The following is a 12,182-nucleotide window of genomic DNA, read 5'->3' on the forward strand; positions in this document are numbered from 1 at the left end:
TACAACGGCTGCGAAGCCGCCTGTCGTGCGCTGTGGGAACTAACGACTAGCGATGCTAGCGAGCTAGCGACGCGCACGGAACTAGAAACCAACAACATTCAACATGGGTCGTGCTCTGTAAATCCTCATTTATCGGCGAGTAGCCCTAGCTCGCAATGATAGGCAGAATGTGGACCCTGTTTAGCTACTGTTTGCGCGGTCGCCGGAAAGTGAAGACAATTTATTAGTGCATTTCTGTGGCAGCTAGTTGAGCACAATCGGGTCGGGTGCGCGATGGGTTCCAATGCGTCCGTACTGCAATGGCACTGCAAAAACTGTACCTCCATAAACCCGACAGACAGCGGATCTTGCATACGTTGCGGCGCAAGTCGAACCGTGCCCGAAGACGACGATGTATCCAGGGAACCATTGCCTCAAAACTCCAAGGATGGGTCTTCCAAATTCACTCTTACATCACGTCGCGTGGAGAGCAGAGTGGAGCCCGGAGCTTTTTCAGTTGCTCCCGAAAGGTAATTCGTTGATGTAGTGGTTCGCACCTGCATGTAGCCAGCATGACTGTTTCTTTCACGAAAGAAAAAAATCAATAAACTTTGAATCAAAAAGCCTGTGCATGCTTTTTCTGCTGTGGTTTTGTCTTCTCAATCCGTAGAAGATGCGCACGAACTTTGCTTACACTGGGTCACAGGTAGTGCCGAACAGCTGTGCATTACCTTGGAAGTCGCACACTTGTGTTAGCGCTCACGACCGTTAGCGAGCCACACAGCCGAGCACTAAAGCAGAGATGTCGAAGAACTGCTCATAAACTCCACTGCAGTGGGTAAACACTCGGCAGTATATTTTTATCCAACAGTTTTTTTTTTTTCGTATGCGCATGCAGCTCAACAGTCTCCGAGCAGGCATTCGATTATCATTTGAATCGGAATTGGGCTGCTCCTATAGACTTGTACCGCGTAGAATACGTTACAGTTCAGCGCAGCAAAACAACAGTCGGGCATACCTATACCCGAGTACTTATCGGTGAGCGAACAAGAAACCCGATATGAGAAAATCGCGTGCTTCAAAAGTAAAGCGGAACCGTACGCGCCAGGCGCAGCGGATCGATTGTGCGTCACAGCTGATCGACTTACTCGAAGGTTTCAAGTCGCCTGCTATCTTGTCGGCCACGGGGAGGAGCTTTGTACTGCACTGGTCTAGAGTCCGTTGGGCGCGTTCCTGTGCGATATTTCTGCGGTATACGGTCCACCGCTGGCGAACAGTAGTAGTAAACGAAGCGCGAGTATACGACAGCACACACCCGGTGAATTCCGTAAAAAGGCGGCCTCTCCCACGCGCGTGCACCCGTCGCAAAACTACGTGTGTCTGTTTTCGGCTTTCCCTTCGCTGTGCGAGCGTTATCGGCGCCCCGTCCGAAGGACACGATGCATTACTCACTCGCGCCGCGCGCACGTCAACCGGCGTTGCGTCGTCTCCCACGCCCACACGAGCGCGCTGCGCAACGCGCGATTTGGTTGAAATATGCTAATAACAAATTCGTGGATGATTTGGTTCGGAAGATGCGCGCTCTGCCTAGGTTGCTTGTTGCAAATGCCAGGATTGTCAGCTGCTCCTAGCAGTGACTGCAGGTGTATATATGACTCGTGTAATAAAGCTTTCAAAGCCACTTTCTCATGCGAGCTATCTATAGCCATTACAACAGAGGAATTTTATATTATCAGCACAGCTCTGTTATTCGGAATGCATGTAGCGCGACGGAAAGGACAAGGAACAACAGGTGAACGGTATCAAGGAGGTTATAAACTTTATATATAGCCTCCTTGAACGGGACAAGTGCTGCTCTCATCTGGTTTTATTGATAGATGAAACACACATTTATACTGTTTATTTAAACGTATAAATTATAAATGCAGTATTAATTATAATGTATGTATAAATTATAAAACGTTTTATAGAACTGTATAAATGTGTGTGTTTCATCTATCAATAAAAAACAAAATGAACCAACTCCCCCAGCAGAAAGTATTGCAGCACAGCACTGTTTATCACAAAAAGACAGGAATGTTCCTGGTTGCAAAGCTGTGTGCACAATGCTGAGCGGCATATGGAAGGAATGATGGTAAGGCTGCCACTTATGCTTTATGTAGCGATGAATATGGATTAATTGATTGATTTATGTGTCTGTTATCAGTTTTTTTTTATTATGTGGAGATGTCAGTGTTGTAGTCATTACAGTATGTAGAAGAATGAATACTTTTACAGTAAAGAAAAAACATCCTGCACCCTTAATTCCCTATAATTTAAGAGTCAAACACTTCAAACTTTTGTTCATGGAATGAAATTTGTGTAGCCTGCATGTGCATGTCTGTTTAATAAATTACTGCATTTCAAGAATTTTCATATGCATAACTACTTGTAAAAATGTGCTCAAAACTTATTTCAGCCATTTAGTGAAGTACACTGATGAGCTGATAACTGATATTGATGTGCTGAGTTAGTTTTTGAAAGCTGTATTTCTCATTGGTGCACCATCATATGTTTCTGTCAGATGGATTATTCCATGCCAAGTGACCCAGCATCCTTTTTAACATCACTGATTTAGCTGGAAAAACTTCATGTTGATGGCAGTACAACAAGGGTGTTTCCCAAATTATTTTTGCATTTAAAATATTTCGTAGTTTGGTGATGTTTTCATTTCCTCTGCACACCTTGCGCAGGTGGTCTCATGTTGCTTTTTTTTTTTCTGAGAAAAATTTTTGGGCGGCTGTTATTTTATGCATTTCAAGGCACATATATAAGATTGCTCTTACTAGTCAACCAAATTTTATTACAAATATTACCTAATGACAGACAATTCTGGCACACAGAGTGTCGCTCAAAATTAGCAGTTTTGGTATTTTTTATTTAAACAGTGCAAACGTTCGAAGCATACCAATATGCAATCACATTGCCATTAAAAAAAAAGAGAGAGAAGTGTATTACAAAATTGTTTTCACAGAGGTATGCTCGGCAGTATTGCTGGAGGAAAGTTCAAGTTTTTGCAAATATAATGAGTTTAATATCCCGCAGCTACACATCATCTATGAAGGATGCCATAGATAGGAAAGGGCTTGAGATTTATTTTATACCACCTTCTTTCATGCGCTGACATTGCACAACACACAGGTGTTTTGCATTTCACCTCCATCAAAGTGTGGTTGCCATGGCCTAGATTTTATCCTGCAGCCTAGGGCTCTGCAGATGAATGCCAAGCCACTCAGTGTAAAGTCTAAAATAAATGGCGTTCTGCTGGATAGCGCCTGGCCTTTGCATGAGTGAAATTTTATAAAGGTAAGGATATTAGTTTTGAACAGTAGAATTTATTATTTTATTTGTATATTGGCAGTAGCTTTCTTTTTTGAGGTATGAGGGCACTTTTAAAATATGCCATATTTTTGATAAAATTCAGTTTTCCAAATCTTGATTTACCAAAATGTGGATTCATTCCTGAATGAACTCCAACAAAAATTATGTTTTTAATTAACATCGATACAAAGATACAGCCAAAGTTGTAACCCCCTGCATACCTTCTGAAACCGAAACAAATTTCCCCAGCCAAATAAAAAATGAAGTTTTACATTATTAGTTATTTTTTCTTGTTATTGTAATAACTGTTTCTTATCATATGTGGCTATTTTTGTTGGTATTTAGTGACTGAAATGCTCACGAAAACAAGGCAAGACATTTGGAACACATTGGATCGTTTTGTTGGGATGTGAACACTGAAATTTGGTTTGTATGATGGTACGTGTCATTTCATCAATGGTATTGGAGATACGCTAGACATTTTGAACCACACTGGGATGAAACCCAGTGTACAGAAAGCTTGCCTGACAGCTAGGTGACCAACAGTGTATCTGGAAATATTTATTTCGGTCTACTGATGCTGCAGAAAGCACAAGGGAAAAAAAATTGAGCTGCCACTTGAGCAAAATGAAGGAAAATCAAGACCAGGGAGGATCAGAGCTACAAATATGGTGGATTCTAACCATCCTGGACATTGTTTCATGGCATTTCTAGTTATTCCTAATATTCTTTATCGTTTTTCCTGAAACTTGCCTTTTGCCATTCTTTCTTACTTGAGAAATCCTAACTTTATCTTTGTACATGGTTTCTATTGAAACTTTGCGTACTTATTTCTTATATATCTAGCTGTGCAATGAACTGCATTAAGTAAAATCGTGCAATTTGTTTTCTTAGTGCTGTAGTTTTTCTCACAAGATCGACTATACAAAATCCTTTGCGGTTGATTGTTCCGCTATTACACAATGACAAGTGGTGGTATAATTATTTTGGTTCATTGCATAGCTCATGCTTCTATGTATATAAGTGCAAAAGCTATTTGCCTGGAGATATGAACTAAATGGAAGTTATGATCGCTGGCGTCAGATGTATATTAAGAGAAAAAGAAAAGAAAATAAGATAAATGTTTTCAACTATTTGAACATTTTGATTAGGCTAAAACACCGTCCTTTTTAAGCCAGATGACTAATTTAATGCTTTTATCTGCTGTTAAAAAAATTGGCGGTGGTTTAGCTCTGGTTAAACCTGGAGTGACGCGATGCTACAGCTGGCAGAATGGAACTTGGTAACGTGACCAACGACGTGACAAACCACGTGATCAACCAGGGCGCCGCGCCGCCGGCAGCTGCTCCGCACCATGTGACCAACCACATGACAGCGTGGCGGCACAGCCACGGCGCCATCACGCTGAAGGCTCGAAATGCTACCGTAATGTAGCTATCGCTACAATATCTTTTTTTTTCGGGAAAGTGGCCTCACACCTTAAAGAAGCATATAAGATGCCTCTGCAATAAAAGAATGATAGCCTAATACAAGCTCTTTTTCACAACTAAGCCATTATCCAAAGAACACAGATATAAATCTAAATAACTTCATACCAAAAGCAAGAACTAAACAACAGAAAAAGGTGGAAGGGGATATCAATAAAAACATACAGGGAATGGAAACACAGGGTCCACACTATCTATTATAAACAAGGCCTTTCACATATCTAAGAAGGAAAATTCGTGCATAAGCCAACCATCCATCACACAGTGTGGTAAGGACCTGGTATATCTAAGCAGCATGAGTGAAAAATTCTTCAGTTTCTGTTTTAAAATTCTTTGCATTGAATGCTTTCATTAAATGCATCCTGCGTTTAATTTCTCCCTACATTTACGGATGCCCTCTTCAGTTCCTTTTTTTTTTTGGTGTGTAGTTTCATGGCGCAGATTCATGTATCAGTATCCTTTGGATAAAGGTTTTGCTTTGAGAAAACACTTGTGTTGTTTCATCCTTTTTTCTAGTGTGGTTAGTTGTGTCTTTTGAAAGATAAATGTCATATAGCTCACATATATAGCTTTCCATCCTAATACAGCAATTTTTCCTTGCAAGCGTTCCATGGCTGGTAATGGCATGGTCACCTACCTTTGAATGTAACGAAACGAAAGATACAAACTGCAATTAAACCCTTGGGGTCAATGTTTCCAGCTTGCCTTGCATTACTACCACTGTAATAACTGTGTTTCCTATTTTCTATTTTGCATGCATTAAGGGTCCCATTACAGAAACAACTTTCTTGTCTTGATATCATCACTACTGCACTTTTAAAAAGTGCTTGTATCATAGAAAGAATTTTCTAGCACAAAAAGGGACACACACACAGAGAAAGAAGACACAGGACTAGGACCACTACAAACTATTTTGATTTGCTGCGAGCCATGCTCATATATGGTTCCCAATAAACGAAATGCACGCACAAGAGGCGCTTGCACTCATTCATGATTATCAGTCATCAAAGAAAATTAAGATCAGCCAGTCTCTTCCGTGCCATAAAGGGCTACTAAAGTGTCACTGATACACACTGCTTCCGTTTTTATCTCAGAGGAATGCCTCCAAAGCTCTACAAGCTAATATATTTTAGCCAATCGCCAAAACCCTATTCTTATAAAAGCGCGGCTCACACATTTTTCCTGATAGTCTTCCTAACTATGTGCCAACTAGCACAGCAACAAGTGCACCCTGGGGTCCTTGTAGATGGTCCTTCGGTTCCCAATGCTGTAGTTCTTAATTTCAGCTCATTGTATTTTTTGTTCGAATGAGAATAAGACTCAATGGAGCCATACTATGTCTACTATTCGAGTCCAACTTCTTCTTCCGTCTACATCTTTCATGCTGTTTGCCGTTAAAAAATTTCGTTTGCCCTTAGAAATGTCTCACCCGTTTGACCATAGTTCTGAGTTGCATCTTGGCTATTCAGTGACTTTTGTTTCAAGAAAAATTTGTTGTGAAGCCACGATTGCAATGCAATGGCAGAATACATGATTAGGTTCTCAAAACGAACTGATTAATATATTTGTGGTTGTTTGCCTATGTACACTGATGACGTGAGCCCATTTCATGTGCACAGTTAGTCATCTCACACACCTTTTGCAATCATAGTATCTCGGCTCCCACTCATCCATGCTCTTGATTAACCTTCACTAGTGCTAAGAAGACCTGACCAGTCCATCACTGAGAACTTCTGATCTATGGGATGGAGTTGGGCTCCACGCATTGGCATTCCTGCTTTGGGGTATTTACTTTGAAAGTACAACCCAACTGAACTTGTTTACCTCGGAAAACCTCGATAATTTGAATTCCGGACAATTCGAAGAATTTCTGCGGTCCCGTATTTCTAATATAAAAACTTGACCGGATAATTCGAAGCGGCAACGCGCACCAGCCCGGTTAATTCGAAGATCTGAGGTGTTCTGCGAGGATGTCCGATCCCGATTTCGCAGCAGACCGATGAAGCGATGGCCAAAGGCCAATGCTCGATATGCGAAGCGCCCCTGCCGGGTACCCTCATCATAAAAACCAGTCTGGTACGGCTTGCGGACAGCCGAAGCACGCGCCTGCAGTGGAAAAGACGTGCTTCACTGCAGCACAGGCGTGGATACCAGTCATACCACTTTCGAAGTAACGTACTCTCAGCGCTTCGTCAAGGCACGGCCGGACTGGAGGCAGTGGTGCTCGTCGCTCCTCTCCAGTCTGGTGGTGGTCAAAGCAGCTTCTAGCGCGGCACTGTGGGCATTTTCCACCTCTAACAGCATCAGTGCGTGTCCCCCGATGTGACCATTCTTGCTATGTGCGCGCACAACGAGTTGACTGTGTGCAATGAGGGCCTGCGCAATGAGGGCCTGGCAGGGGAGGGGGGCTATGCGCATCGACTTATATTTGGAGTCATCTTTATTTTTGGCCAGCAAGGGCTACGGGCCGGACATTTGACTTTTACGCGGCAATATACGGTAATTGCAAATTTCGTCCAGTAAAGTTACCGCTTTCCCACAACGAAATTTTTTGCCTGTGTGCATTTTTTTGTTATGGCAGGTAATTGGAAAACTCGGTTAATTCGAATATTTTTCGTGGTCCTAATGACTCGAAGTGACGAGGTTTACAGTGTTAGTGTTACTCAGATCAATAGTCACCATGTGGAAGGTGCCGTGCAAAGAGAAATTTGATGTGCATGTAGGCTCAAGGTCGTGACGTTAGTTGAAACAGAACTCAACCTTAGCATTTTGCGCAACTAGACACGCTGGCAGAACAAAGAGCTGAGTACATCTTTTTTAGGACAGCACACATCGCCATTTACGGACTGCCACCATGGCTGCAGCTTACATATGTAGGCTGTTTAACCCTTTGTCGGAAAATATGGGACGCATACGTCTCACTTTGTTCCGCTTAGTAAAGGGCTCGTAAGAGGCAGTGGGACTCCATCAGCAGTCCCAGTTGTGCTGTGCTCCCACCTATCTTAATGTTTCAACGATTTTTTTAAAAATGGTTTCAACCGCGTCGACTGGGTGAGGTAGCGAGATGAGACCTTAAAACTTTGTTCCTTTTTTTGGGTGTGTTACAAGTTTTTGGCAATATTCGGTCTGGAAAAAAAAAACAAGATCAAAATGCCCGGTGAGTGGTTCCTTTTTTCTGCATAGAGAGGAACAACTGTATATTACAACATGTACTTGTCCTGAAGATTTGAGATGACAAGTAATAAGAGGAAAGCACATTTTTTTTACCGTGCTGAAAATAGCTGGACATTTAAGACTGAATATTGAGTGGTAATTCTCAAACATTATATGTATATAGAGTTTGTTCTTGGGCACCAAATCATCAGAAGCCGAACATTCATAACCGCCAGCAGCAAGAAGCCCCTTCTGAATGAACATGGAAGGTAAAAAAAATAGCCAAACATAGTTGCTGTCTTGGGTGAAGTTCGGCTCATCGGCAAAGAACACAACCCTGTGAAAAGCGAACAAAGGCATAGACACTGTTGATGTTCCACGATGCAAGAAGTAATGCAAACAAGTTCAACAACAAGCAAACAAGTGCAAACAAAATAATGAAATGGTTAGAAGAAACTAACTCAGTGAGGGAAACTGTGTGAGTCAATGGGACCAAAATACGTCCCATTTTCTTTACCCCCATTTAATGCCATGGGGACAAATATGTCCCAATTTTTTTTACTATACTATTGGTACTAAAATTGTGAAATTTGTTGACAACTGTTCCTGTGCACCTCATGCGCTTGTGCAATCAAAAATTTTTCATTAATTTTGCAAAAGGTATATGCTGTCCCATAATTAAAGGATTAACAGGGTTCTCAATACATGCAGAAGTAGAAAATAATTTCTTGCATTTGAAAATTAATAGATGAACATTACTTATGTGTAGGCCACGTGCCAATATCGGCATTGCTGTTTATGGAGGATTTTTAGGCCAATTATCATTGCCGCTTCCTGGCCCTTGAAAGCTATTTTCTTGTGAAAATAGCTGTGTTTAGTTTTTTTCTTGCAACAACACTAGTAGGAATTATTTTATGCATACAATTTTAAAACACACTCATCTTGAGCAGCTACCAGGCTGTGTAGCTTGTGCTCTTTCGGTGATTTCTTTTCTTTCGGTAGAAAACTACGAATTTGTAATTGCAAGCATAGTCCAGTATGCAAGAATGGCCTGTTATATGCTAATATATTTGAAAAAAAAACAATCCATGCACACAAGTGCAGCCACCTGCACCAGTTCACATGGGAAATGATAGCATCACTAAACAGCCATAGTATTCCATGTGCAAAATTAAACCGGAAGTCCCTTTTGTACTGCTGCCAGTAAGAAAAAAATTACTTTCAGCTTAATCTGCGGTAGTTCATTTGGCTGCAGGTAATTTTGCATGAAACAACCCAGATGCAAACATTTCACATCTGGTCAGAGATGCATATGCTAAAATTTGCTCTTCATCCTTTTCCTTTTTCACTAAAAGGAATTCCACTGCGAACCAAGAACAACACATCTATGATCTGCCCTGTGATGATAATAATACTGAAAGTCCTCAAAAACAAGAAAAGAAACCCCGGTGCATTAGTTGGCATGGACTGCCAGATGATGAAGATGACTCTGTCATAGATGATATTCCTGATGACCTGCCACTGCCACCACCACCAGAAGATGCAGATGACACCACAGATTCTTCGGGAGAGTCCACTAAAGACGAGGAGCCTTTGTATGTTGAGCTTTCCCAGTGCCTGTCTGAAGACGCTAGTGGTCTAAGCAGCAATGGAATTGTAGCTGGTGAGGTTGTTATCGATAAGAATTCACCGGCAAACTACCTCGACCACACATTTGTCAAGTGCATCAAGAAGAAAAAGCCCAAGAAAGATGAACCTGCTGAGCAAAGTACGCCAGCTCGACTTAGTGAAAAGTGGTATTGCTTTCAATGCCAGGAATGGAACTCTTTGTCCAGCAAAGTTTGTGTGGCCTGTGGAGAACCCTTCTGCGATGATATTGTTGCCACTGGAACCTTAAATGGCAAAACTCTGGGCCGTGACACCACCATCAGCTCTGCAGATTATGCAACACCCCCAGAAAGCCCGTCGTCTCTCGTCCCAACCATCGAGGAGCCACCACGTCGCAGGCAACAACCGCTTATTCGACGGGCCCTTAACCGTCTTTTCAGGCTCAGTGCAGAAGGTGGAGCGCTCGTCTCAGCCATTGCCAATGCCCATTCTGCAGATGATGTGACACTTCTGGATTCCCCATGGACATGCAAGCGATGTGAACGGCACAACGAGGCATCCAATGCCAAATGCCCTGGCTGTGGGCAGTCCCGCATGCCTGCTGCTACTTTCCCATTGTTGCTGCCACGTAATGCTTTCAGCCTAGGCTTCCTGGCTGAACTACTTGGTTCTCAAAAGCGCCATTTCACAGCTAGACGAAGTCGTTCACTCTCTGAAGTCAAAGGAAACCACACAATGGATGGACATAGGAGCTCCCCATCAAGTCCTGCCATTGGCAATGGACTGTCTACTCCCAAAGAGGACATGTGGACCTGTTCAGGTTGCTCGTTTGCTTATAACCCATCTTCAGCTACTAACTGCGAGGTCTGCGGGACATCAGATGGTCGTGGAACCATTTCACGTTGGGTCTGTGTCAAGTGTACCTTAATCAACCCAGGCCAAGACCGATTTTGCAGTGCTTGCGGTGGTTCCAAGCTGAATAGCGTGGCAGCAAAACGTTATCAAACACTCAAGGCTCATGAAAGCTGGGTGTGTCCCCACTGCACCCTGCGCAACCCAAACCACCTCGCTGAGTGCTGCGCCTGCAGCACCCAGCGTCCACCACTCGCTAATGCAGGCACAGCGCGGGCTAGCACCCGCAACCGGCGGATGACGAAATTGCTTGGGGAGCCTGGAGAAGATGCCTGGGAATGCTCATCATGCACATTTCTCAACTCTGGTCCACACGCAGCCTGTGAAATGTGCTGCACTTCGCGCAGCCTTGTGTCCCTCCGACCAGAGGCAGCGCGGCCACGTGGTGCCACGGGACGTGGCGAGAGTGAACTGATGGAGGAACTGCGGCGCATTGAAGAGAGCGAGGCACGAGAGCGGTGGGACCACATTGTATCTTTCTGCAAAGCGGTGAGTGCACCAGTTACAAACTCCGAGGAATGAAAAATTAATCTATATGGTGGGGCACGTGGACAGCACCTGTGGTAGTTAGTGAGGCAGCCAGACTCAAGAGCCCTACTCTTAATTTACTAAAATCACTTATTTTGGAACGTGCTGTGAGGTACACCTTTTAAGGACAGTGCAGAATTTTTTGGAGCATGACACGTGTAGAGCCTTTACTTTTCATGTATGTTACATTGCTAAATATTCATGAAAACTGTTCGTCCTTGTCATGTTTTTTTTACTTGCTAGCCAAACTCTATAATAGGAGGCCAGCAGAGAGACATGTATGACAGAGGTTCTGTAGAAAAAGATTTTCCTCTGTGCAGTAAGCATATTTCGTTCCTAATGTCCCTAATACTCTTTTCCTAAAGATGCTTAGTCCAGAAGTACGAGTCAGTCGAGAAGTGCATGTCACTCTTGCTGCTATAAAAATATGCTTTCATTGCAGATCTCATGAGATCATTCTTCTCGTGTTTGCGAGCAGTTGAACCTGCCAATCTAAAGTAATTGTGATGTGGTCCTAAACTAGCTTGGAACTATTTCTCCTTCCATTCCAATGTGAATGCCTACAGAGCTTACTTGCGTTAACCGTGGTTAAGGGAGTTTTGATTCAAGATTCTGTTATTCATAGCTTTGCTGTAGTGTAGCTTATTAATTAAGTGAAATTACTGTGCTACTTGGGTGAAGTGAACAAGGACTGAGAAGAGGTGATGAAATGTTGTAAATACAGGGAATGTGGGAACTGAAAACTGAATTTATTTTTCTTATTTTCTGTGTGTTTGCTTCCATCTCGTGTCTTGTCAAAGGCCTTGCTTAGTTTGCCAGTGTACATTGCCTATTGCTGCACTCGCCTAGGTCAAGCTGCATGATTGCCACGCTTGCATTGCCTTACAGAACAGGGAGCCCTTTGTGGATGACTCATTCCCGCCTCTGCTCAAGTCGCTGTACTATAACCCTGACGAGCCAAGGGAAGAGATTGCAGTCAAGTGGCTTCGGCCTTGCGAAATCACCTGTGACCCCAAGGAGTCCAAAGTATCTTGGACTGTGTTCCGGACCCCGATGCCTTCTGATATATCTCAAGGTCAGCTTGGCAGGCATCATGTCTGCCCCTAAATTGATTTGAATCCACTTGTCTGTTTGTAAAGACAGTTGAACATTTAT

The 12,182-nt window shown here is 43.0% G+C and overlaps 1 protein-coding gene across 1 annotated transcript in view; it reads left to right on the forward strand.

The window, feature by feature from the left end:
• Nucleotides 1–44: 44 nt before the first annotated feature.
• Nucleotides 45–12,182, forward strand: part of LOC144129022 (calpain-D-like) — a 28,039-nt gene continuing 15,901 nt past the window's right edge. Inside the window, exons 1-3 of the mRNA XM_077662894.1 lie at nt 45–509; nt 9,335–10,988; nt 11,916–12,102. Coding sequence (XP_077519020.1) covers nt 274–509; nt 9,335–10,988; nt 11,916–12,102 — 2,077 coding nt within the window. The 5' untranslated portion in view covers nt 45–273. The remainder of the gene's footprint in view (nt 510–9,334; nt 10,989–11,915; nt 12,103–12,182) is intronic.

Source organism: Amblyomma americanum, chromosome 4, assembly GCF_052857255.1.
Source record: "Amblyomma americanum isolate KBUSLIRL-KWMA chromosome 4, ASM5285725v1, whole genome shotgun sequence".
NCBI classification, from domain to species: domain Eukaryota; kingdom Metazoa; phylum Arthropoda; class Arachnida; order Ixodida; family Ixodidae; genus Amblyomma; species Amblyomma americanum.